We start from the raw sequence: 26961 nt of genomic DNA on the forward strand, positions 1-26961 counted from the left end.
TTTGATTTTGCGGAGGCGATTTTTCCCGTGATGTCATCGAAGACACCCAGCGGCTTCAAGCCATGCGCCCGCTGCAACCGGACCATCTCCGGCACTGATCCGCACTCCTGATGCCTTCAGTGCCTTGGGCCCGACCATCTTCAGGAAAGTTGTAAGTTGTGCCTGAAAATGAAAAAGCACACTCAACTTTCTTGAGAGGCCCAAAGAGAAAAGCTTTTCGGGTCCGGTACCTCGGCGTCGACAACGGTACCGTCGACGTCGAGGGCAGCGTTGGCTTCGGGAGACCGGGTACAGGCTGCCAAGAGAGAGTCTCCACCCGCCTCGGCGCCTCCTGCTTTGCAGGCCCCCCCCGGGACTGACCTCTATCGGACCCGGCCCCGAGGAAGCGTGTGGATTCCACGTCTTCCTCACCGGTACCGAGGAGTCTCGATGACGGGCGTCGGGTGAAGGCCAAGAAGCACCGTTATCGTTCTCCTCGATACGGTACCGCGAGCTCTGGGTCATCGAGGCATTCGGTACCTGAGAAGCATCGGTGTCGAAAGGATCGCTCTCCCTCTGTTATGGAGGTATCGACGTGCAGGTTGTCTGGCAGCTCGGTACCGGCTCCCCAACCTCTGCAGATTCTGCCTCCGACGTCCACACCGGCTTCTGTAGATGAGCGTATCAAGGCTATTTTTCCAGATTTCATGGAAGCGGTGCTGCAACATTTGTGCCCGGCACCGGAGGTACCGGTACCGACGGTTCCGGATGCTCCTGTGGCACCATGCCTCTTGCCGGTGGTGAGGTCGCCTTCTCCGGTACTGCTTCCGGTATCGGAGCCCACTGCCTCCCGGATTGACTTTCCGTTGCCTTCAGTGGAGGAAGTTTCACTGGAGTCTCCTAGGGAAGTCAACTTCTCAACACCGTCATCGGGGTCATCGCACCTCCATATCGAGAGGGGCTCGGATCCGGGCTGCTCTTTCTGAGTTATTAGCCCCATTTGATGATGGCTCATCTGATGAAGATGAAGGTCATGGAGTTTTCTCTGCCAAGGATTCTCTAGGTCTTCCATTTGGTTCGACCCCCTCACCTCAGAGACAACTCTCCCCTCCGGAGAGTTTGTCTTTTTCATCTTTTGTGTGGGAAATGTCTGAGGCTATTCCCTTATGTATAAAGAGTGGGAGTACTCCCACTCTTTATACATTTTTGTTTTTACCGTGGGGTGCTTGAGTTTTCCACTTGCTGGTGGATCTTTTCTGAGGCTATTCCCTTCCCTGTGAAGACTGTGGATGAGCCCAGGGCCAAGATGCTCGAGGTCCTGGATTATGCATCTCCACCTAAGTCTTCTACCACAGCTCCTTTTCATGATACACTCAGGGAAGTGCTGATGAGGAACTGGGAGAAGCCTCTTTCTTGTCCAACTATTCCCAAAAAGGCTGAATCCCAGTATCGGATCCACGGGGAACCCAGTTTTGTCCGGCCTCGGTTGCCTCATGACTCTGCGGTGGTGGATTCCGCTCTCAGAAGAGCTAAGAGTTCTAGGAACTTTGCCTCGGTGCCCCCGGGGTGAGAGCATAGAACCTTAGATTTTTTGGGAGGAAGGCGTATCAGGCTGGCATGCTCGCTTCCAAAATTCAATCCTACCAGCTCTTTACGAGCATTCATTTGCGGAACTCAGTGCGGCAGCTTGAGTGCTTGGTTGGTGCACTCCCACCGGAGCAGGCCGAGCCTTTTCGCCAAGTGGTCAGGCAGCAGAAGGTGTGTCGCACGTTCCTGTCCAGGGGCATTTACGACACTTGCGATGTGACATCTAGATTTTCTGCTATGGGTATAGTGATGCGCAGACTCTCATGGCTGTGTGCCTCTAACCTGGAGGAAAGAACTCAGCAGAAAATTGCAGATATCTCTTGCCGGGGGAATCATCTTTTCGGTGAGAAGGTCGAAGAGTTGATTGATCATCTCTATCAGCATGATAATGCTATGGACTCTCTCTCCCGCCGGGCGCCTTCTGCATCCGCTTCCTCTTCCAGGAAGTTTTTTTAAAGGGAAGAGAAGTGCGCCTTACGCCTCTAGGGGCCATAAGTACACTCCTAATTCTCGTCAGCCGGTTCAGGCTCTGCCACAGCACGCTCGTTCTCGTCAACAGCGTGCGCCGAAACAGGCCCCTGCAGCTCCCCAGCAAAAACCAGGGACGGGTTTTTGACTGGCTCCAGTTGAGCATAGTCACCATAAATGTGTCCGTGCCGGACGACTTGCCTGTCGGAGGGAGGTTAAAATTTTTTCACCAAAGGTGGCCTCTGATAACCTCCGACTGGTGGGTTCTTCAAATAGTCCGGTTAGGTTACACCCTCAATCTGGAAACCAAACCTCCAAATTGCCCACCAAGAGCTCAGTCCTTCAGCTCCCAACACAAGCAGGTACTTGCAGAGGAACTCTCCACCCTTCTCAGCGCCAGTGCGGTCGAGCCCGTTCCACCAGGGCAAGAAGGGCTGGGATTCTATTCCAGGTACTTAAGAAAACAGAGAGGATGCGTCCCATCCTCGACCTAAGGGGCCTGAACAAATATCTGGTTCGAGAAAAGTTCATAATGCTTTCTCTGGGTACCCTTCTCCCCATGATTCAGGAAAACGATTGGCTGTGCTCTCTGGACTTAAAGGATGCTTATACCCACATTTCGATACTTCCAGCTCACAGAAAGTATCTACGGTTTCGGCTGGGAACGCAGCACTTTCAGTACTGTGTGCTGCCCTTTGGGTTGGCTTCTGCACCCAGGGTATTTACCAAGTGCCTGGCAGTCGTTGCAGCGTCGCTACGCAGACTGGGAGTGCATGTGTTCCCTTATCTGGACGATTGGCTGGTGAAGAGCACCTCGGAGGCAGGAGCTTTACAGTCCATGCGGATGACTATTCAAGTGCTGGAGCTTCTAGTGTTTGTCATCAATTACCCAAAGTCTCATCTCAACCAAGTTCAAAAATTGGAATTCATTGGGGCTCTGTTGTGTACAAAGACAGCTTGTGCCTACCTTCCTGAACCAAGAGCGGACAATCTTCTGTCTCTAGCCTCCAGAGTTCAAGCGTCTCAGCAGATCACGGCTCGGCAGATGTTGAGACTTCTGGGGCACATGGCTTCCACAGTTCATGTAACTCCCATGGCACGTCTTCACATGAGATCGGCTCAGTGGACCCTAGCTTCCCAGTGGATTCAAGCTGCAGGAAATCTAGAAGATGTGATTCAGCTGTCCATCGACTTTCGGAATTCCCTTCAGTGGTGGACAATTCGATCCAATCTGGTTTTGGGGCGCCCATTCCAAATTCCTCAGCCACAAAAAGTGCTGATGACGGATGCATCCCTCCTCGGGTGGGGGAGCGCATGTAGATGGGCTTCATACTCAAGCAGCTTGGTCCCTTCAGGAAAAGTGTCTTCAGGTCAATCTCCTGGAGTTGCGAGCGATCTGGAACGCTCTAAAGGCTTTCAGAGAACGGTTATCCAACCAAATTATTCTGATACAAACAAACAATCAGGTTGCGATGTACTACACAAACAAGCAAGGGGGCACCGGATCACGCCCTTTGTGTCAGGAGGCCGTGCAGATGTGGCTTTGGGCTCGTCAACACGGTATGTGTCTCCAAGCCACGTATCTGGCCGGCATAAACAACAGTCTGGCCGACAGATTGAGCAGGATAATGCAACCTCACAAGTGGTCGCTGAACATGGCTGTCGCCAGGAAGATCTTCCGAGCGTGGGGCACCCCTTCGGTGGATCTTTTTGCCACTCAATTTAATCACAAGGTTCCTCAATTCTGTTCCAGACTTCAGACCCACGGCAGGCTAGCGTCGGATGCTTTTCTCTTTCATTGGGGGACAGGCCTTCTGTACGCGTATCCTCCAATACCTCTGGTGGGGAAGACTTTGCTGAAACTCAAGCAAGACCTGTGGAACCATGATTCTGATTGCACCTTTCTGGCTGCGTCAGATCTGGTTCCCTCTTCTTCTGGAGTTGTCCTCCGAAGAATCGTGGAGATTGGAGTGTTTTTCCAACCCTCATCACTCAGAACGAGGGGTCGCTTCTACATCCCAACCTCCAGTCTCTGGCTTTCACGGCCTGGATGTTGAGAGCTTAGAAGTTGCCTCCTTGGGTCTATCTGAGGGTGTCTCCTGAGTCTTACTTGCGTCTAGGAAGGATTCCACTAAAAGATGTTACTCTTTTAAATGGAAGAAGTTTGCCTTCTGATGTGACAGCAGGGCCCTAGATCCCTTTTCATGTCCTACACAGACCTTGCTTGAATACCTTCTACATTTATCAGAGTCTGGTCTCAAGACCAACTCCGTAAGAGTTCATCTTAGTGCAATTAGTGTTTACCATCAACATGTAGAAGGTCAGCCTTTAGTTGTTCGCTTCATGAGAGGTTTGCTTTTGTCAGTGCCCCCTATCAAACCTCCCCCAGTGTCATGGGATCTCAATGTCGTTCTCACCCAGCTGATGAAACCCCCTTTCGAGCCACTGAATTCCTGCCATCTGAAGTATTTGACCTGGAAGGTCATTTTCTTGGTGGCTGTTACTTCAGCTCGTAGGGTCGGTGAGCTTCAAGCCCTAGTAGTTCATTCTCCTTACCTTAAATTTCATCATAACAGAGTAGTCCTCCGCATGCACCCTAAGTTCTTGCCAAAGGTGGTGTCGGAGTTCCATCTGAACCAGTCAGTTGTCTTGCCAACATTTTTTCCTCGCCCTCATACAAGTCCTAGCGAAAGCAAGCTGCACACTTTGGACTGCAAAAGAGCATTGGCCTCTTACGTGGAGCAGACAAGCCCCCGCAGACAGTCCGCCCAGTTGTTTATTTCTTTTAATCCCAACAAGAGGGGAGTTGTCGGGAAACACACTATATCTAATTGGCTAGCAGATTGCATTTCCTTCACTTATGTCCAAGCTGGGGCTGACTTTAGAGAGTCATGTCAAGGCTCATAATTTTAGAGCCATGGCTGCGTCAGTGTCTCATCTAAGGTCAGCCACTATTGAAGAGATCTGCAAGGCTTGCGACGTGGTCATCAGTCCACACATTCACATCTCACTACTGCCTTCAGCAGGATAGCCGACGCGGCAGTCGGTTTGTGCAGTCGGTACTGCAGAATCTGTTTTGGGTTTAGAATCCAATTCCAACCCTCCTAGGCCCATTTTTATTCTGTTCCAGGCTGCACTGTCAGTTAGAAATTTCTTGTTTTATGTCAATCCTTGTTATGCCCTCGCCGTTGCGAGGTCCAATTGACCATTGTTTGTTGTGTTGAGTGAGCCTGGGGGCTAGAGATACCCCACATGTGAGTATATCAGCCTGCTTGTCCTCGGAGAAAGCGAAGTTTCTTACCTGAAGCAGGTGTTCTCCGAGGTCAGCAGGCTGTATATTCTCACAAACCCTCCTACCTCCCCTTTGGAGTTGCTTTCTTTCATCTTTTGGTTTCAACTGAAGAGCGTGTCCGCACGGCGAGCAGGAAGACGTGCGCGCGCATGCGCGATGGGATCGCTCGCGCGACGGAACGCTCTTGAAGAGACTTTAAAGATTTTGGTAGAAAATCCTCCGGGCCGACGTAATGTCACCCACATGTGAGAATATCCAGCCTGCTGTCCTCTGAGAACACCTGCTTCAGGTAAGAAACTTCGCTTTCCATGACTTTGTTGCAAGGTAAGGAAACCTGGTTGCGTATATTGATTTGTACACCAGACCCTTGCAGCTGGGGAGGTGCAGCTAAAGAAACTTTTGGGCTCCTCATAAGGCATTTCTTAGTGGAAGTGTATATATAGTATGGGACCATACCGTGGAACGTTAAATACCATGATTATGTTCTTAAAGTGGACCCTAGCCTTCATGCACAACCAGTGTAATGATCACAATAAGGGCGTGGCTCTGTGGTATCTTGAGGCTTTGAATATCAGGCGTGCTGCTGTGTTTTGAGCTGTCTGGGACCATACCTTATAACGTTAATACCATGTTTATGATCTTAAATTCCATATCATCAAGCTGATCATCCATAGACTGGTGGGTTGTGTCCATCTACCAGCAGGTGGAGATAGAGAGCAAACTTTTGCCTCCCTATATGTGGTCATGTGCTGCCGGAAACTCCTCAGTATGTTCTCTATCTCAGCAGGTGGTGGTCACACACAGCAGCAGCTCTGGCTAGGCCTCCAAGCCTAATCCTTAGGTTTTGTTGAGGCCTGGGGTTGAGGGCTCTTTTGAGCAAGTGCCAAACCTGGTGGTGCCAGGTCCCTCCTTTTCCTCCCCCCTCCCGCTGGCTCCGTAAAAAAAAAAAAAAAAAAAATTTTTAAACGTCCTTAAAGGCGTTTATTTCGACGTTTATTTAAACGTTCATTGCAGCTACTCACTGGGACACCAGTTCGTTACAGCTCGGAGCGGCAAGCAGGTAATTTTACCTTTTTATAGCGGGCAGGGGGTTCCCCGATTCTTCTCCTCGTGGCATATGGCGTCGGAGGGCGAGGGCGCAAAGGGTCGCTCCCGGATCGCTGGAGTGCTTCTAGAGGGGATGCGGGGGTTTTACAGCCTGATTCGCCCTTGATGGGTGACAGTTTAGTGACCGATGAATGTCCCGGTCCTTCCTCCGGCGTGGCGGTTTTTCCCGCCATAAACGCCCATCCCCCGCTCCTCGCCTCCGCCATCTTGGCCGGCCACGCGGCTCGGACGGCTTCTTCGTGGGCCGCCCTTGAGGTTGGAGACATTAATGCCATGAACGCCCTTAATTTGGGTGACGGCACAAAAGCGGCTAAAGTTAAGCGCCGTTCTTCCCGCGCGGCTCCTTCGCGGAGTGTCGCGCCGGACGCCATTTTGGATGCGCAGCATGTCTCTCCCCCGCTCTTGCGAGCGCCGGTTGAGGGTGCGTCTAGGGCTGTTGCCCAGGCTGCGGAAGTGCACAGTCTGGGGGGTTTCTTCCCCGAGTTTGTTTTGCTGCTGCATCAGGCTTTCCTCATGCAAAACGCTGCCCCTGCTCCCTCGTCTGGTAGAGGTTGAGGTTCCCAGAGGTAACGCCCTCGGGGTTGATTCCCAGGCCTTGGAGGACTTTGTCTCCTCCGATGTAGATGAGGGCAGCGTGTCTGAGGTCTCCCAACGGTCCTTTGCGGATTCCTTGGAGGAGATAGATCCCCGCTCGGATGGAGCGGATGACCCCTCTGCAGTGCGGCTTTTTAGCCCAGAGGATTTGCCCAACCTGTTGTTTACAGGCCATGGACACTTTGAAGATTTCCTCTCCGGAGGACGTCTCTCCCTCAGCCCCTGTTGGCTCTGCCATTATGCTGGGGACGAAGCGCCCGCCTAGAACCTTCCACGTGCATGATGCCATGCACACCTTAATTGCGGCTCAATGGGATGTCCCGGAAGCGAGCCTTAAAGTGGCTAGGGCTATGTCCCGCCTCTATCCTTTGGCTGTGAGTGAACGTGAGGCCTATCTGTGGCCTACCGTGGATTCTTTAATCACTGCGGTGACTAAGAAAACGGCTTTGCCGGTGGAAGGTGGCACGCCCTGAAGGACGCCCAAGACAGAAGATTGGAGGCGGCCTTAAGGTCGTCCTTTGAGGCGGCTGCTTTAAGTTTGCAGGCCTCAGTTTGCGGCTCCTATGTGGCCAGGGCGTGCCTGACTATGGTGCAGCGGGCTTCCCCCTCGGATCATTCCTTGAGGGCTGATTGGCCGGCCCTGGAATCGGGCTTAGCCTATTTGGCAGACTTGCTGTATGATGTCTTGAGGGCCTCAGCTAAAGGCATGGCTCAGACAATCTCTGCGCGGCGGTAGCTTTGGCTGAACATTGGTCTGCTGACCACGCCTCTAAATCCCGCCTGGCTAGATTGCCTTTTAAAGGCAAGCTGCTCTTTGGGGTCGAGCTGGACAAAATCGTGACCGATCTCGGCACGTCTAAGGGCAAGAAATTACCAGAGGTCAGGGCTCGGCTAGTACTCGTCCCGGTACCTTCAGAGGACGGTTGCAGGAAGCCCGTCGGTACCGCCCGGGCAAGTCGGGCTCCTCTGCCCCTTCTTCCTTCAAGAGGAATTTCTCCCCCAAGCAGCATTCCTTTCGCAGAGACCCGCCGTCCCGGAGGTGCTCCCTCCGGTCCTCCCCCAGGGTCTCGTACCCAATGACGGGGCCTTGGTCCACGCCCCAGTGCAGATTGGAGGACGGCTGTCCTCGTTTCTGGGCGAGTGGACCACAATAACTTCAGACGCGTGGGTGCTGGAAGTCATCAGAGACGGCTACAAGCTAGAGTTCTGCCGACCCTTAAAGACGGGTTCGTACTCTCTCCCTGCAAGTCTCCGGTCAAAGCTGTGGCAGTGCAGCAGACCTTGGACAATCTGATCCGCCTGGGTGCGGTCGTTCCGGTGCCAGAAAGTCAGCTTGGCAAGGGATGTTACTCCATTTACTTTGTGGTACCAAGAAAGGAGGTTCTGTCCGGCCTATCCTCGACCTCAAAGGGGTCAATCGGGCCTTGAAAGTGCGGCACTTTCGCATGGAGACTCTCCGCTCTGTTATAGCGGCAGTGAAGGCAGGAGAGTTCCTGGCATCCTTGGACATCAAGGAAGCGTACCTGCATATTCCCATCTGGCCTCCTCATCAACGCTTTCTGCGTTTTGCAGTCCTGGGACGACACTTCCAGTTCAGAGCCCTCCCATTCGGGTTGGCTACTGCTCCTCGGACCTTTTCCAAAGTAATGGTGGTCATCGCGGCCTTCCTACGAAAGGAAGGGGTACAAGTCCATCCTTATCTGGACGACTGGTTGATCCGAGCCCCCTCTTATGCAGAGTGCGGCAAAGCTGTGAACCGGGTAGTTGCTCCTTTGAGCTCCCTGGGATGGATCACCAACTGGGAGAAGAGCCAGCTGCGCCCGACTCAGTCCCTGGAGTACCTGGGAGTTCGAATCGACACCCAAGTGGGCAGAGTGTTCCTGCCAGACAATCGGATTGTCAAACTTCAGGCTCAAGTGGACCAGTTCCTAGTAGCCTCTCCTCCTCGGGCTTGGGACTACGTGCAGCTGTTGGGCTCTATGACGGCCACGATGGAAGTAGTGCCCTGGGCCAGGGCTCATATGAGACCACTTCAACAATCTTTGCTGCGGCGCTGGACTCCGATGTCGGAGGATTATGCTGTGCGCCTTCCCTTGGACCCAGCAGTGCGCAAGGCGCTGAGCTGGTGGATGCAGACAGACAAGTTGTCTGCGGGAATGCCTCTGGTGACCCCAGAGTGGATTGTCGTCACGACGGACGCCTCTTTGTCGGGCTGGGGAGCCCACTGCTTGGGAAGGACAGCGCAGGGGGCTCTGGTCTCCTGCAGAGGCAAAGTGGTCTATCAACCTCCTGGAACTCAGAGCCATTCGGTTGGCGCTTTTGGAGTTCATCCCGGTACTGGTGTTGAAGCCTGTACGGGTCCTGTCGGACAATGCCACGGCTGTGGCCTATGTCAACCGCCAGGGGAGGTACCAAGAGCGCCCCTCTAGCCAAGGAGGCTATGAATCTTTGCCAGTGGGCGGAAGCGAACCTGGAGCAGCTTTCAGCGGCCCACATTGCCGGAGTCATGAATGTCAAGGCGGACTTTCTCAGTCGCCATACCTTGGAGCCCGGAGAGTGGCAGCTATCTGCTCAGGCGTTCTTGGACATCACGAAGCGCTGGGGCCAGCCGAGCCTAGATCTGATGGCGTCATCGGCCAATTGCCAAGTGCCGCGCTTTTTCAGCAGAGGACGGGACCCTCGATCTCTGGGAGTAGATGCTCTTCTCCAACAGTGGCCGACACAAGAGCTCCTCTATGTGTTCCCGCCCTGGCCCATGTTGGGCAGGGTGCTAGACCGGGTGGCAAAGCATCCCGGCAGGGTAATCCTAGTGGGCCCGGATTGGCCCAGACGTCCCTGGTATGCGGACTTGATCAGGCTCTCAGTCGACGATCCTCTGCGGCTGCCAGTGGAGCAGGGCCTGTTACATCAGGGTCCCGTGGTGATGGAGGGTCCCTCCCCCTTTGGTCTTACGGCCTGGCTATTGAGCGGCAGCGTCTGAGGAAGAAGGGCTTCTCAGACAAGGTCATCGCCACTATGCTAAGAGCGAGGAAGCGCTCTACTTCTACTGCTTACGCCAGGGTTTGGCGTATCTTTGCAGCGTGGTGTGAAGCAGGCTCACTTTCTCCTTCACTGCTCCAATTTCTTCAGTGTTGGCGTTCCTGCAAGAAGGTCTGGAGAAAGGCCTGTCGCTCAGTCCCTAAAGTCCAGGTAGCGGCTCTGGCTTGCTTCAGGGGCCGCCTGAAGGGTGCTTCCCTGGCTTCGCAGCCAGATGTGGTGCGCTTTCTCAAGGGAGTTAATCACCTGCGCCCTCCTCTGCACTCAGTGGAGCCTGCGTGGAATCTCAACCTGGTGCTAAGAGCATTGCAGAAGCCGCCTTTTGAACCCTTGTCAAGGGCATCTCTGAAAGACCTGACGTGGTAAGCAGTCTTTTTGGTGGCTATCACTTCAGCCAGAAGAGTTTCCGAGCTCCAGGCGCTCTCATGTCGAGAGCCTTTTCTGCAGTTCACTGAGGCAGGAGTGACTATTCGCACAGTGCCTTCCTTTCTGCCCAAGATTGTTCTCGCTTCCATGTGAATCAGCAGCTCTGTCTCCCTTCCTTTCGTAGGGAGGACTACCCAGAGGAGTACTCTGCTCTTAAATATCTGGATGTGAGGCGAGTCATCATCAGATACTTGGAAGTGACCAATGATTTCCGGAAATTGGATCATCTGTTTGTCCTGTTTGCAGGTCCTCGTAAGGGTCTGCAGGCTGCTAAGCCTACAGTGGCAAGATGGGTCAAGGAAGCCATTGCAGCGGCTTATGTGGCCGCAAGGAAGGTGCCGCCTATCCAGCTGAAGGCTCACTCCACGAGAGCTCAGGCGGCCTCGATGGCAGAGGCCGGATCCGTCTCCTTGGAAGAGATATGCAAGGCGGCAACTTGGGCTTCGGCTCATACATTCTCCAAGCATTACCGTTTGACGGTGGTTGCACGGGCGGAAGGCCCGGTTTGGAGCTTCAGTGTTGAGGTCAGGGATTTCAATGTCCCGCCCTGGGTGAGTACTGCTTCGGTACATCCACCAGTCTATGGATTGATCAGCTTGATGATATGGAAGGTAAAATTATGTATAATCATACCTGATAATTTTCTTTCATTAATCATAGCTGATCAATCCATAGCCCCTCCCAGATATCTGTACTGTTTTTATTCTGGTTGCATTTCAGGTTCAAGTTTAGTCTTCAGTTACTTCAGAAAGACTTCGTGTTCAAGTTTTTTCACTTGGATTCTTCAAGAGTTGAGACGAGTTTGTGTTACAGTGAGCTGCTGCATTCCTCTCCCCCCCGTTTTACGGGGCTGGATTGAGACATAAATTCTGCCGGCACTCCCTCCCGCTTCGTGCGGCTGTAGGGCAGCTTTGTACCCCTCCCGCTTCGGCGGTGTTAGGGTCAGTCAGCTCCTCCCGCGGTTGCGGTTGCAGGATAAGCCAGATCCCCCCGCATCGGTGGGTGTGGTGTCCCTCCCCCGCTCCGCGGGGATGAGCTGGACGGATTCCCTCCCCCACTTGTGTGGGGATGAGCTGGGTTAATTCCCCTCCCCCGTTTCGGCGGTGGTGAGCTGGGCAGAGTGTCCCTTCGTGGGTGTAATTCTCTAAGTGCTGAGTCCTGCGGATGGAGCTTTGATATCGACATACTGAGGAGTTTCCGGCAGCACATGACCACATATAGGGAGGCAAAAGTTTGCTCTCTATCTCCACCTGCTGGTAGATGGACACAACCCACCAGTCTATGGATTGATCAGCTATGATTAATGGAAAGAAAATTATCAGGTATGATTATACATAATTTTACCTTGGACCCTAGCCTTCATGCATAACCAGTGTAATGATCGCAATAAGGAGTGGCTGTGTGTTATCTTGAGACTTTGAATATCGGCGTGCTGCTGTGTTTTGAGCTGTCTCTAGTTTTGTTTAAGTTTAATTCTTTACAGCCAGCCAACAATCCATTACCATATTTAATTTGTGTTAGTGTCAGTGGCTGGACTAGAAGACGAAATGTCACAGCTGAAAAGAGACCCTTAATTCTTCTCAATTTCCACAGGATTCTGAATGTCTTAGTGGTGACTTCGATATTTGGCCGTCAAATGTTAGATTTTGATCTTTTACAACTCCTCTAATATCTTTAGCATTTTTTTCCAGTGGCTAGCTGGTTTGGTCGATTTTAAAGTTGGTTGAGGATATGAGGCTACGTGGGCTTGATATTGCTAAGAATTTGGTCAATTTACTTTGTTTAGTTTGCTTAAAAGTTGAAGCCCATTTCTCCATTAGATGAAATCCTGTCTGGATTGTTGTGGTTGCGTTTTTGATGTCACCATCAAAGGGAGTGTATATCATAACATCATCATCTGTGTATATGTATGATGGTAGTCCTTCCGCTTCTAGGTTTCTTCTTAAAGGTGTCATCAGTATGTTGAATATATATATTTTTTTAATCATTTATTTATAATTTTTTCATTTTACAAGGATCACTTGCAAAACAGTAAAAGAGAGATGATTGTACATTAAAACAATATTAGAAGAAAACAATCTCAACAAGATAAATGGATTTTATACAATCTTTCTCTTTCTTAGACCACAAAATAAATAGGGAGAGTGAAACAAGACAAGGAGATCAATTTAAACAACAGCAAACAAAGAAAACGTGGTATTAACCTGATTACCCCCAGTTATTATTTATCTAAATCATTAATTCCACATTGATCATCTGGTTGGTTTCTTCAAGACCATAACGGTGCATAGTCCATCAATTTCATTGGAAACATACTTATTGTCCAATACTAGTGAAAGTAATACACCTGATTTCATTTTTTTTCCCTTTTAAAACCAGACATTGTTTAACAATACAAACCCTTGAATCTCCAATCCAATTCCCGCTGATTAAAGTAATCCCAGTTTCACAGGTTTCACTCCTTTTGAATTAATATATTAAGAGGAATCATTTCAGAGGAAAAAAAACATTAGGAGTCATACCCAGAACTCTGGGAAAATAACAATCTCGATATTAATCATCTGTAACAATATTCATTTTGTTCAAATTTTTCTGGTCTTTTATCATTTTCAAATCTTAACCGTTTCCTACTTCAGTAGAACTTCATTTGCTGTATATTCTCAAAGGATTCGATTAGATTATCCATGTGGCTCATTAACAAGACTATGTCTAAAGCAAAGTCATTCTCTACCACCGTCAGGTCCTGGAGCACCCTCCAGATGACATTCAGTGCAACCTCCACGGGAGCCAAAAACTCCAAGCTGATAACTCTTCAGGGTTTAGGAGTAGCACCGCCGACACGGGTTCAGCTGTAAACGACTTCCGTTTCAGCATACACTCCTGACTCACTCCTCCACTCCTTTGGGCATGGTGGTTAAATGATTTATGAGCAATGAAGTTGTTTCCAGATCCAAGAGCATCAACGCTCCTTCGTCGGCGCTAATCAAAGGACCCATCAACCCAATCATCTATGGGCAGCTCATCACACAGCGGTCCCACACTTGCTGCACAGGGGACAAAACGCTGGTCATCGGCGGCTGACCCCCCATTGTCCCCTTCCTCTGTTAAGGCAACTGCAATGCAGAGAGGAAATTTCAAGTGAACAAAAACTGAACTTCAGAGGACAGCTGGGCCGTTGAGTGTACGAGCTTCAGGTCACCATCTTTCCCCTCTCCCTAATTTGGGACACTCTTTGTCTGGTTTCTCCTCAGAGGCCTGTCTGATATGGGTAACCCTTCAGCATAGCCCTCTGAGTCATTGAAACACGGAAGGCCCTCCACCAGTTACAAGGTGGTGTCCCTTCGGAGGGGAGCATGTTGAATATTTATTTATTTATTAGGATTTAGGAATATAGTTTGTGAAAGTGGGGAGTCCTAGGGTACCCCACAATTTACATAGTAACATAGTAGATGACGGCAGAAAAAGACCTGCACGGTCCATCCAGTCTGCCCAACAAGATAACTCATATTTGCTGCTTTTTGTGTATACCCTACTTTGATTTGTACCTGTGCTCTTCAGGGCACAGACCGTATAAGTCTGCCCAGCACTATCCCCGCCTCCCAACCACCAGCCCCTCCTCCCAACCACCAAGCTCTGGCACTGACCGTATATGTCTGCCCAGCACTATCCTCACTTCCCAACCACCAGCCCTGCCTCCCAACCACCGGCTCTGGCACAGACCATACAAGTCTGTCCAGCACTATCCCCGCCTCCCAATCACCAGTACCGCTGCCCACCACCGGCTGTGGCACAGACCGTATAAGTCTTGCCAGCACTATCCCCGCCTCCCAACCACCAGCCCCGCCTCCCGATCTTGACTAAGCTCCTGAGGATCCATTCCTTCGGCACAGGATTCCTTTATGCTTATCCCACGCATGTTTGAATTCCGTTACCGTTTCATTTCCACCACCTCCTGCGGGAGGGCATTCAAGCATCCACTACTCTCTCCATGAAAAAATACTTCCTGACATTTTTCTTGAGTCTGCCCCCCTTCAATCTCATTTCATGTCCTCTCGTTCTACCACCTTCCCATCTCCGGAAAAGGTTCGTTTGCGGATTAATACCTTTCAAATATTTGAACGTCTGTATCGTATCACCCCTGTTTCTCCTTTCCTCCAGAGTATACATGTTTAGTTCAGCAAGTCTCTCCTCATACGTCTTGTAACGCAAATCCCATACCATTCTTGTAGCTTTTCTTTGCACCGCTTCAATGGGGCTGGGGGGGTGATCTTATCAGCTAATTTGACTTGGTATGATCTTGAGCTAAGAAATCTTTTGAACCAGTGTATCACAGTTCCACCAGTTCCAATACTGTCCAGTAGATTAATAGAATATTGTGGTCCACCACATCAAATGCGCTGGACATGTCGAATTGGAGTATAAGGACCTTTCTTCCTAGGCTTTTATCTCTTTTCTGATTTCATTCATACTACATATAAGGGTGATCTGTGTCCTGTGTTGTGGTCTAATACCCAGAAGCAGTAGATCACACACCAAATGTGTGTCTATTTTCTAAAACATCTTTAAAGTGTACTATGATGCAAATCGACATAAATACACAAGCTATACCATCTATCAGCTAATCGTGGCCCACCTAAGAACTTTATTTGGGAGAAGAGGGAGCAGTTATTTATTTACAACTCGCATGGTCTCGAACAATCAGATACGGGTAAATTCTGAAGGGTTCCAATGGCAAGCCTGCAAAGAGGTGGGAAAATGTGGGATACAAATGCAATAAATAAATAAATAAAGCAGAATCCCCATAAGATGTCTGTTGTCTCTCGCGTCCCGCCCTGAAGCACCGTTTGAATGTGAAGAGGGAAGGACTGGCCCAAGGCTTTTTGCCACCATCCGGTTTTCCCTGTTTTTCGGATTCCTTATTCTGGGGCCCTCAAATTAGGAAATGTCTGGGGTATCATTAGTCTCTGGAGCTGGATGCAGGGGCTGAGAAGTGTTTATAATACAATACCTTCATCGCCACAGCAGCACAACCTTCACTGTCATCCCTCCTGGACTTCTTTGTCTCCTTCGTTAGTCTCTGCCTACATAAGAACATAAGCGTTGCCATACTGGGACAGACTGAAGTTCCATCAAGCCCAGCTTCCTTGTCACTTGCAGCAGATGAATCCAGGAACTAGTGGGTTAAGTTCGCCTACCAGCAGGTTGAGATAGAGATAAACAAACTAAAGGAAGTGATGCCAGATGACCAGCTCCTTTCTCAGTTAATATGTCTCTATCTCAGCAGGTGGTGGACAGCTTTTCTCCAGCTCCTGGGCCCAAGGCCTCTGAGGGTGCTCCTGGGCCAGTGGCCAGTTTAAGCTGGGGGTGGCGGACTGGTGGTGTCCCCTTTGGCAGCATACTCAGTTGCTGGGTCCCTGCTGCACCTCAAATTCCCTCTGAGCAGACTTCTGCTGTTCCTTTCCTTCCCTGTTTGTTTCTGCCTCCTCACTAAAAAAAAAAAAAAAGAGGAGAACCATAGAATTTATTAAAAGAGAAACAGAGAAGCACAGGGAAGTGTGTTTTTACTGAGAGCAGGTTTATGTTACTGCTGTCTGAGTCCTGTTTTCTGTTGCCTGCTTGTCTGAGCCTGCCTCGAAGTGGAGTCGGAGAGCTTTTTTCTTCGGCTCAGCTGTCAGTTCCCACTCTTCCCGGTCCGGGGTAAGTCCTGCTGGGTTCTTGTTCAGGGGCGGGCGATGGCAGCGTAGGTGGTAAAACGCGGTTCCCGATGCGGGAAACGGCGTTCGGCGGCGGGCCTTTGCAGTACGGGGTGCGCTGATTTGGCGGGACAGCTCTGGTACCAAGACAGCCGACTCTTCCCCAGGACTATCAAAATCCTATCTAGGTTGTTTCTGTATTTCTCGGGTCCTCTGTATCATTCGAATGCTACTGGGATATTTCTTCAGGTACTGTGTAGGTTATATCAATCCAGAGTGGTTTTGTTAGGGAAGACACGGGGAGCCTCATTATCATGTAACCATCTTGGAGGTAATTAAGTAACAAGATTAAGAGATTTATCCCTAGTTTCTTCAGGTCAAATCCATTGTTAATGAAAATATGTGTTTCACCACTTGTCAATAGCTCAGGCCTTAGTTGCGGAGTTCTCTGTTACTACAGATTTATAGCTCCTTAAGTTACAACCTGTATGTCAGTAGAGTATGATGGTTCTGCCTTATTTGGTTAGCTGTGTGTCAGTGGACTACAGTTTCTTCTGTTTTAATTGAAGAGCTATGTGTTAGTTGAGGTTAATAATTCCTTCTTGGCAGGTTCAGTTTCTTCCATTGCTTCATTGTTCAAAATACTGAGTTTTCTACAGCTGCACAGTCCCTTTTAGGGGCAAATCACCCAGAACTACTTTTCTGTCTTCATCCACTGGTCAGCGGACATAACTCACAAGTTCTGGGCTGATCTGTTGGGAGCAAAAGAGAAAATTATCAGTTAAGGCATGTTTCAATTTACTGCATTTAGTTTAGTTTAGTTCAGTTTGTAATTATCTTCCAGATCAATATGAAAAGTTGCTACAGGTGTTTAAACATTGAACTTTATAATTTTTTTGTGTGTTCTTCAAAGGCAAGTTCAATGGCTAAGTACAAGATTTTGGAGAGGAAGTTCTGCCATTATTTTCCTGATGAGCCTCCTACATTTTTGTTTACTCCTACAAACAGAAGACAGAGGCATCCTGAGCGCCAAAGTGTCAGCAACCGAGTAAGTGGCACAAGATAATTTTATTTCAATAAAGTGTGTAGTAATGTACATACTGGCCAACATGCAAGTGTTTCTTGGAGCCTGGGGTTTGATGTATAAAATGTTTTCTCTCTAACGAAAACCTATTTTGTGATGTGTTCTGGGCTTGCTGAGGCAGAGCCTACACTTTGGAAAAAGAAATGTGGGCTGCCCCAGGCTGTGCCTGTGACGGAGGACAGAGCAGGCTTCCTGAAGAGCTGTCCTTCCTCACAGGCACTGCCTGGGGCAGCTCACATTTCCTTCTGCTCAAGGATTCCTTTGCTGCATCAGTGAGGCCTTTTCATGCTGTGTGGTAGAAAAGCTGCAATCTGCATTGGAATGTGAGTGATCGGGTGTAGGAGGTGATTACATAGGGTTGGGGAGAAGATTTTGGATTGCCACCATTTGGGCTTCCAAAATTCTTCTGGCAAACACTCCTTTACCCAAACAGAAGTGAAGTAATAGCTGCACCCAAAATGGCAGTGCTAAATGCTCATGTTCCCTGCTTTAAGGGCTGCTGAATATTGCCAGCCAGCTCAGTGGGGTTTAAATGGACAAGAGCCTCTCCTGCCAATTTTGAATGTCAACTACTTAATTGCTGAATTCTAGATCAAGCTTTACTAGATTGCTCATATTATCTATATCTTCCAAAGTCTATACTGTATTACATACTTTGATATCATGTGCAGAGACGCAAACCTTAACCAACAGCTCTTCTAAATATTGCTTACAAAAATGTTACCTGGACCAAGGGTTGCTTCCTGCTGATACCGCTGATGCTGGATTAGATTCAATGTACCACTTCCCTTTGTCACCTTCCACTCAACCAGTTTCTAACTCAGTCATTTTAGGGTGTGTGTCAGTAGTGGTTATTGTATTTATAAGTTGCCTGCGTATACTTATGTCAAAGGCTTTGCTGAAATCCAAGTACATCACCTATAGCACTCTCCCTTGATCCAACTCTGCTCACACTGGCAAAGAAATTGTTCAAGTTCATCTGACAGGACCTATCTAGTAAAACCATGCACCTGGGATCCCTCAAGCAATTGGATTCCAGAAACTGCACTATCCTCTGTTTTAGGACCATTTCCATTAGTTTACTCACCACAAAGCTCAGATTAACTGGCGTGCAGTTCTTATCTTCCTCCTTCCCTACTTCTGCTTTTATGGAGAGGGCCATATTTGCCTGACTGCAGTTCTCTGGAACCACTCCTAGCTCTGGAAAAAAAAATTATCGAAAAGGGCTGATAGAGCCACCAACTTCCAATACCTCAGAAGCGTCCCATTGATTTCTCTCTTTTAGTTCCTAATGGTCACTGATATAGCAACTTTGGGGGTTTTGAGCTCCAGTGCTGCCTGTTTGGGATATTTTCACCACCTTCAGTTTCAGAGTGTACTGGTTCTGCAGTTTGAAGGAAGGTAGAATCAGATCATCAGAGCTTGCAATATAGTCAGTGTTCAGTTGTTATTTTAGTAGTTCATTTTCCCCTCTGCTCGAAATCTTTGGCACCTTAAGAATCATTTCATCATCAGAGTAGTTCTCATTATTATAGATATTTCTTAGCCTTGCTTACCTCCTCAACTTGTTCCTGAAGGATTCAACTTGCAAGCATCTTGCCCACGGAATCGTCCTTCCCTTTGTTTCATGCTGTCTGAATCGAAGCAGAATCTGTAACAAGTGCAACAACTTTGGTGACAAGGAGGCATATTTTCAAAGCACTTAGACTTACAAAGTTAAATAGAAACCTACGGAACTTTGTAAGTCTAAGTGCTATAAAAATGAGCCCCAAGTTTTTTACAGCTGTACTTCAGATGAAAAACTTTTGGTACCTGTTGAAAAAGAATGAGAAAAAGGCCTATAAACCTTTTTCTCTGCTGCCTTTAGGTCAAAAGCAGCACCTAGTATTTTTTTTTTTTTTATATCTGAGATCTATCTCTTCTGTTCTGATTTCTTGTGTGCTGTCATTCTTGTTCACTTTTTGGGGAATGAAAGTTTTAGTTCAGCCTTTCAATTAAGTTTGTGGGTTAGTGGAAATGGTTTGACCTGTCCCATAGGCGCTACCATATTCTATGGCAGGATGACACCTTCACTCCTTTTTCTCCTGGTGAAGGGTGCCACGGGGCTCTCTGTTGGCACCAGCTCTTTTAATATTTTATTGACCCCACTAGCTGCTTTGATAGTTATTAGGTCTGACACCTTACATTTATACATAGTAACATAGTAGATGACGGCAGAAAAGACCTGCTCGTGTCCACCCAGTCTGCCCAACAAGATAACTCACATGTGCCATTTTTGTGTATACCTTACCTTGATTATGTACCTGTCTTTTTCAGGGCACAGACCGTATAAGTCTGCCCAGCACTATCCCCGCCTCCAACCACCCGCCTCCACACCACCGGCTCTGGCACAGACCGTATAAGTCTGCCCAGCACTATCCCCACCTCCCAACCACCAGCTCTGCCTCCCACCACCGGCTAAGCTTCTGGGATCCCTTCCTTCTGAGGAGGATTCTTTATGTTTATCCCACGCATGTTTGAATTCCATTACCGTTTCCTCTCCACCACCTCCCGCGGGAGGGAATTCCAAGCATCCACCACTCTCCGTGAAAAATACTTCCTGACATTTTTCTTGAGTCTGCCCCCCTTCAATCTCATTTCATGTCCTCTAGTTCTACCGCCTTCCCCTCTCTGGAAAAGGGTTCGTTTGCAGATTCATACCTTTCAAATATTTGAATGTCTGTATCATATCACCCCTGTTTTCTCCTTTCCTCCAGGGTATACATGTTCAGGGTCAACAAGTCTCTCCTCATACGTCTTGTAACGCAAATCCCATACCATTCTCGTAGCTTTTCTTTGCACCGCTTCCATTTTTTAAACATCCTTCACAAGATACGGCCTCCAAAACTGAACACAATACTCCAGGTGGGGCCTCAACCAACATCTTATACAGGGGTATTAAAACCTCTTTTCTTCTGCTGGTCACACCTCTCTCTATACAGCCTAGCAATCTTCTAGGCTACGGCCACCGCCTTGTCACACTGTTTCGTCGCGGATGATTTTCAAATCCTAGGAGTTATAAACCTTAGGGATCCTCAAAATCTTGCTGCTCTGAACTATAAAACTCTCACATTTCTTTAGTGTCAGCAGCAGATGAATCCAGATGGATTGTGTCCATCTACCAGCAGGTGGAGATAGAGTACAAACTTCTACAGTGTGAAGTAGGACATCATGCTCACTGGCCAGTTGGTATTCTGTATCTCCAGCAGGTGGATGGACGTGTTCCACAAGCTCCTGGCTTCTTTGGCTGCTCCTGTTCTGACTTGGCTAGTTCAGTAGAGTTGGAGGGGTGAGTGGCTGTACGGTGACTACCTCACCCCGTATCCCTCTTTCTACCTTCCACTGTCCTCCTTCCTCACAGACTGCCTGCCTTGTTTTTTTTAACAAACAACAAAAAGGTTAGAGCAGTACATAACTGGGGGTGGGGGTGGAGGACTCCTGAGTTTATTTATTGCTCCATACAGCATTTCTGATGAAAAGATCGGCGGCTGGGATTTGTTCCGAGACCTCTGGGGCTTTACAGGGCCCTGTAGTAGATAATTTATTTATTTTGATTTTGCTCACAAACCTTTTTTAGTAGTAGCTCAACGTGAGTTACATTCAGGTACTCCTGGATATTTCTCTGTCCCAGGAGGGCTCACAGTCTAAGTTTCCTTTTCATCAGCAGCAGATGAATCCATTAACGGATGGGTTGTATCCGCCTACCAGTAGGTGGAGATAGAGAACACTGAAAAACCATAGTGGCCTCTTGGACGGCTAGCCCCAACTGCCTTCAGGTATTTCTCTATCTCCCAGCAGGTGTGGATGTAGCTTGATCAGCTCCTGGATTTGACTGCCTGGGGTGGCTCCTGTGATTTGCCAGTTGAGCAGGGGTGTTATGGTTGGTGGTGCCCACTTTAAAAGGCATATAGGTTCGCCCTGTCCCTCTGTTGCTGCCTGCCTCCAACTTTCCTCACAGCATTAAAAAAGAAAAGAGCGCACTTTTACTGCGTGGCTGTTCTGAGGCTTTTTCCAGAGATTCTGGGTTCTGTGCAGCTTGACCGGAGCTCATTGACTCGATCTTCTGAGGTGAGAGTGGTGCCCAGCTCCTCCGGGGGAGGTCCCACGGACGCTGTTCCGAACGGGGTTAAGTTTTGGGTGCGAAGCTGCCATTTTAATTGGCCATATTTCCGTCCAGTCGGGCGATGGCTGCTGAAGGGAGTTAAAGCAGCTGCTCCCGTGTGGTAAACGCAGATCAGCAGCGGGGCTGTGTAAAACAGTGCTCCTTAGAACGCTCACAGCTAGTATGAGCATGGCGAGCGATGTCTCTTCTTCCCGCTCGATGGAGCGGGCAGCAGGCACCATTTTGGAAGCGCCGCATGTCTCGACCTTGCGGTTCCGGAGGAGTCCTGAGTGCAGGGGGATGCCTTGTTTAGAGGCTGCCAGAGGAGCTCCTACATCAGTTTCTCCTAATTCGGAGGTGGAGGGCCAGGGTGAGTTTTCTCCCCTGAAGTTGTGCTTTTAATGCATAAGGTGTTCATACTGAAAAGAGCTCTGCCGCAGGTGTCTGACACTGCGTTGCATCCTGGGTTCCCTCTGGGTGTTGAGGCCCCGGAGATGGCTTCAGATGTTATTTCCTCCCCCGAGTGTTGGAAAGACGCTAATATGGACTGGTAAATTCCCCCGTCTGAAAGTGGCGTATACACTCCCCCCCCCCCCCCCTCGTGGTTCGGGCTGTGGGGAGTCTGAGGGGGTCTGGCAGGCCCTCAGGGACAGATGATCCAGAGAAGGGGTGTCTGTTTCCACTGGATTTGGATGATCCCAATGGTGGTCCGGATTTTCCACCGCAACGAGCTGCCACTCTTATTACTGACACCTTGCAGGCCCTCTCGATTGATGATCCTGCTGAAGGCAAGGCCTCCTCTCTTAATCGTAGGATGGCCAGTACTAAGAAGCCTACTCATGCCTTTCCGGTGCATGACTCCATCCAAGAGCTATTTCTGCTCAATGGTCTGACCCTGATGGGCCGTTGAAAGTGGCCAGGGCTATGGTTCAGCTTATTACCTTCTGCGTGAGAGCACTTGGCCCCTTTGGGGATGCCTAAATTGGATGCATTGGCATGGTGGTGACAAAAAAGACCACTCTCCCAGTAGAGGCAGGGGTCACTTGAAAGACATGCAGGACAGGCGGCTGGAGTCCGCGCTGAAGCGACCCTTTGAAATGTGGGCCTTGCCTTGAGGGCGTGTATTTGCCAGTGCCTATGTAGCTCGGGCATGTCTTTCCTGGTTACAGCAGGCGGTGGAACAGCCCGCCGATGGTGCGGGTCCCCTTTCTGAGGTTGCCCTGCGGATGCAGTCGGCCCTGTCATTTTTTGCTGACAACCCTTTATGATCTGGTCAGAGCTTCGGTTTTTGCCCGCCGCCTTCTTTGGCTGTGGCATTGGGCGGCTGACATGGCTTCTAAGCAAGGCTGGTGAGGCTACTCTTTCAGGGCCTCCTGTTATTTGGAGAGGAGTTGGAGAAGATTGTGAAAGACCTGGGGGGGGACTAAACCCCAGCGGTTACCTGAGGATAGGCCGAGGCCTTCTTCCAAAGGTCCTGTGTTTTCCTCCTCTTCCAGACCTCGCTTCTGTGAAGCTCGCATGTATCGTCCGGGGCGCTCTGCTGGATTTTCTCAACATGCCCATTTTCAGCAGAGGAACTCCTTTTGCTCGGACAAACGTTCCACAGGGGCCGGTTCAAGGCCAGGAGTTCAGGGGCGTCCTCCACAATGATGGGAAGCTGGTCCACTCCTCCATGCCTGCAATAGGAGGACGTCTTTCCCTCTTTCTAGAGGAGTGGACCAAGATTATCTCGGATCAGTGGGTCCTGGACCTGATCAGAGAAGGTTACCGACTGGAATTTGGTGGCCGTTGGTGAGAGACGTGTTTGTGGAGTCCTGATGCGGCTCTGCCGTAAAACGGGCGGTGGTAGAGGAGACCTTACAAGTCTTGCTGCACCTCGGAGCGTGGTCCCGGTGCCTCCCGCTGAAACGTGGCTTTGGCCACTAGTCCATTAATTTTGTCGTGCCTCGAAAAGGCGGGTCTTTCAGACCGATCCTTGACTTACGAAGAGTCAGCGAGGCCCTCAGAGTGCGACATTTTCGCATGGAACCCTGCGCTCCGTCATTGCGGCGGTTCAGCCAGGAGAGTTTCTCATGTCTCTGGACCTAAAAGAAGCATATTTGCACATTCCTATCTGGCCTCCACACCAGCGGTTCCTCTGCTTTGCGGTGTTGGGAAAAAAATTTCCAGTTTCAGGCCTTGCCTTTCGGCCTAGCCACAGCTCCCCCGTACCTTTTCCAAGGTAATGGTGGTCGTAGCTGCCTGCCTCAGGCGAGAGGGGGTATCAGACTTCAACCTTACCTCGACGACTGGCTCATCAGAGCGGATTCGGCAACCGAGAGTCATCTTGCCACAGCCAGTGTGGTGGCAGCCTTGCAGGCGCTAGGCTGGGTGGTAATATACCCAAAAGTCACCTAACCCCCCTCTGTCTCTCGAGTATTTGGGGGTCCGGTTCGACATGGCCTCGAGGTTTGTCTTTCTCCCCGACCAAAGGCGGTGCAAGCTTCAGAATCAGGTCCGTCTGCTCCTGCGGATGCCTCGCCCGCGAGCTTGGGACTTTGTCCAGCTGCTGGGGTCGAAGATGGCCACCTTGCAGGTGGTGCCTTGGGCGAGAATGCATATGAGGCCTCTGCAGATTGTCCTGCTTCAACAATGGTCTCCGATGTCCCAGGAATATCAACGCAGACTAACGTTGCTCTCTGCGGCCCGGCTCAGTATGGATTGGTGGCTCTTCGACAGGATGCTACGGCAAGGAATGCCTCTTGCGCTTCCTTCCTGGTGCCTGTTGATAACAGATGCCAGCCTTCTTGGCTGGGGAGCGCATTGCCAGGGAAGCTATGCTCAGGGTCTGTGGACGCCAGTGGAAGCGGGGGGGTCCATCAATCGCTTGGAACTGAGAGCGATATTCCAGGCTCTTATGGCCTTTCAAAAAGACTCTGAAGGGGCTTGCTGTCCGGGTTCTGTCAGACAACACGACAGCGGTGGCATACATAAATCATTAGGGAGGCACTCAGGGCCGTGGAGGCCGCTCAGATTTGCCACTGGGGCCGAGCTACACCTGCAGCTTCTGTTGGCAGCTCACTTAGCAGGTCAGAGCAACGTGCAAGCCGATTTTCTCAGCAGGCATCAAATCAACCCGACAGAATGGGAAGTGTTAGAAGAAGTGTTTCTTCAGATTTTGTGCCAAATGGGGGACTCCCGAAGGGATCTAATGGCGTCAAGTGCAAACGCCATAGTACCTCGCTTTTCAGCAGACGGAGAGATCCTTACTTCGGCGGGGTTGGATGCTCTGGCTCAATCCTGGCCCTCGGGGCTCCTGTAGTGTTCCCCCCTTGGCCCTTGATAGGGCGAGTCCTACTGCAGATTCGACAGCACCGAGGTCTGGTGATTCTCATTGATCCAGATTGGCCAAGGTGTCCGTGGTATGCGGATCTCCGACGGACGTTGGTGGATGCTCCTGTGCATTTGCCCCTGGTGCCGAAACCTGTTGGTTCAAGGTCCGGTGTGTATGGAGGATCCCTGCCGATTTGGTCTTACGGCCTGGCTATTGAGAGGGCGCAATTGAGAGACAAGGGCTACTCTAACAAGGTCATCTCTACTCTCTTGCAGGCCCACAAGCGGTGCACCTCCGCAGCTTATGCTCATATCTGGCACAAATTTGAGGCGTGGTGGTGTTTCAAAGGCGATCACACTCGCGCGGGCTACAGTCTCGACAGTGCTGGACTTTTTGCAGGAGGGCTTACAAAAAGGCATGGCTTACAATTCCCTGCGGATGCAAGTGGCAGCATTATCGTGCTATAGAGGGAAAGTCGCTGGCTTGTCCCTTGCTGCCTCATCCGGACATTGCCCGATTTCTCAGATGGGTGCTTAGGCTCCGTCCTCCCTTCCGCCTGGAAACCTGGGGCTGGTGTTGAAGGCTCTTCAGTGTCGCGCCCTTCGAGCCGCTTAAGCGAGTTGCGGAGAAGGATGTGACTCGCAAGACAGTCTTTTTGGTGGCCATTACAATCGGTTAGGACGCGTGTCTGAGCTGCAGGCGCTGTCCTGGTCGGGACCCTTTTCTTCTGCAATTCTTGGAGTCCGTAGTCGCGGTACGTACGGTTCCTTCCTTCCTGCCTAAAGTGGTTTCAGCGTTTCACCTGAACCAGCCCATTTTTCTTATTTCCTTTTTTAGGGAAGAGTTCCCGGACTCCTTTGGGCAGTTACATCTTTTGGATGTCCCCAGGGCGCGGTTGCAGTATCTACAGATGTCAAATGGCTTCAGGACTTCTGATCGCCTTTTTGTCTTGTCAGGTCCTCGGCGTGGAGGCCTGGCGTCTTAGGCCACTATAGCCCGTTGGCTCAAGAAAGCATTTTTTTCTGCGTATCTGCTTTCCAGGTCGGTCTCCATCTGAAGCGTTTAAGGCGCATTCCATGAGAGGCGATTTCCTCCTCGTGGGCTGAAACGGATACACTCACTCTTCAAGAGATCTGTAGGACGTCTACTTGGGATTCTCAGCTCTCTTTTGCCCGGCATTACAGGCTGGATGTTGCAGCGAAGCAGGACACGATTTTTTTGGAGCTCAAGTGCTTGCTCACAGTGTGGCCTATTCCCACTCTAGTAGGGATTGCTTTTCTACATCCCATCAGTTAATGAATTCATCTTGCTGCTGATGACAGGAAGGGAGAATTAGGTTCTTACCTTGGTAATTTTCTTTCTGTTAGTCACAGCAGATGAATCCATGATCCCTCCCTGTCTGACTTGTTTTTTGTTAGAGTTCTTCCATGCAGATATATATCTCATTGGGAGAAATTGGATACCATTTTCAAAATTTCTACATGATGTTTCTTCTACAGGAGGTTGAGTTCATCCCTCCTTTGTATGGTTATTGCTCCTGTTCTGGGCGTTTGTTCGCTGAGAGGAAAGCTTTTGTTATTATACCTTTATGGTTCACTCTGCTTTGGAAATCTCAAATACTGAAGGGCAGTTGGGGCTAGCCATCCAAGAGGCACTATGGTTTATCAGTGTTCTCTATCTTCACCTGCTGGGTAGGCGGATACAACCCATCAGTTAATGGATTCATCTGCTGTGACTAAAGGAAATAAAATTACCAAGGTAAGAACCTAATTTTCCCTTTTAACCTGATGATTCCTGGTCCCAAGCAGGGGGACACTGGAGGTCCGAGTTGGGGGATGAATTGGACGTGCTGCTTCCCTAGGCCCTCTTCAGTTGGGCATGGTGTCCACTTCCCTGGCCTCAAAGGGGCTGGCAGATTTAGATTATGTGGAGCAGCAACTTAAAGCTAATGACCCCATGACTGTGCAGGTCTTTCATAAGGAAGAATTACCTTTCTCAGACTTTGAGTATGTTTCTCCGGATGCGCAATCTGTGGCTTCGGCAAACCCCAAAATGGTGAGCACCAAGAAATTGCCTAAGGCCTTTTCAGTGCCTGAAGCCATACAGGAACTCATTTGAGTCGATGGCTGCCCCTGATGCGGGTCTCCTGAATGGCCAAAGTGATGTCTTGCCTCTATGAGTTTGATAGTCTACGTTTGCCGCAGGTGGATGTCCTGCTGGCAGCAGTGACAAAGAAGTGGA

The 26961-nt window shown here is 49.9% G+C and overlaps 1 protein-coding gene across 1 annotated transcript in view; it reads left to right on the plus strand.

Annotated features, from left to right (window-relative positions):
• BAZ1A (bromodomain adjacent to zinc finger domain 1A) overlaps positions 1-26961 on the plus strand; it is a 763171-nt gene that overhangs the window by 228945 nt on the left and 507265 nt on the right. The window contains 1 exon segment of the mRNA XM_030214053.1: positions 17096-17230. Coding sequence (XP_030069913.1) covers positions 17096-17230 — 135 coding nt within the window.

This window comes from Microcaecilia unicolor, chromosome 9 (assembly GCF_901765095.1).
Source record: "Microcaecilia unicolor chromosome 9, aMicUni1.1, whole genome shotgun sequence".
NCBI classification, from domain to species: domain Eukaryota; kingdom Metazoa; phylum Chordata; class Amphibia; order Gymnophiona; family Siphonopidae; genus Microcaecilia; species Microcaecilia unicolor.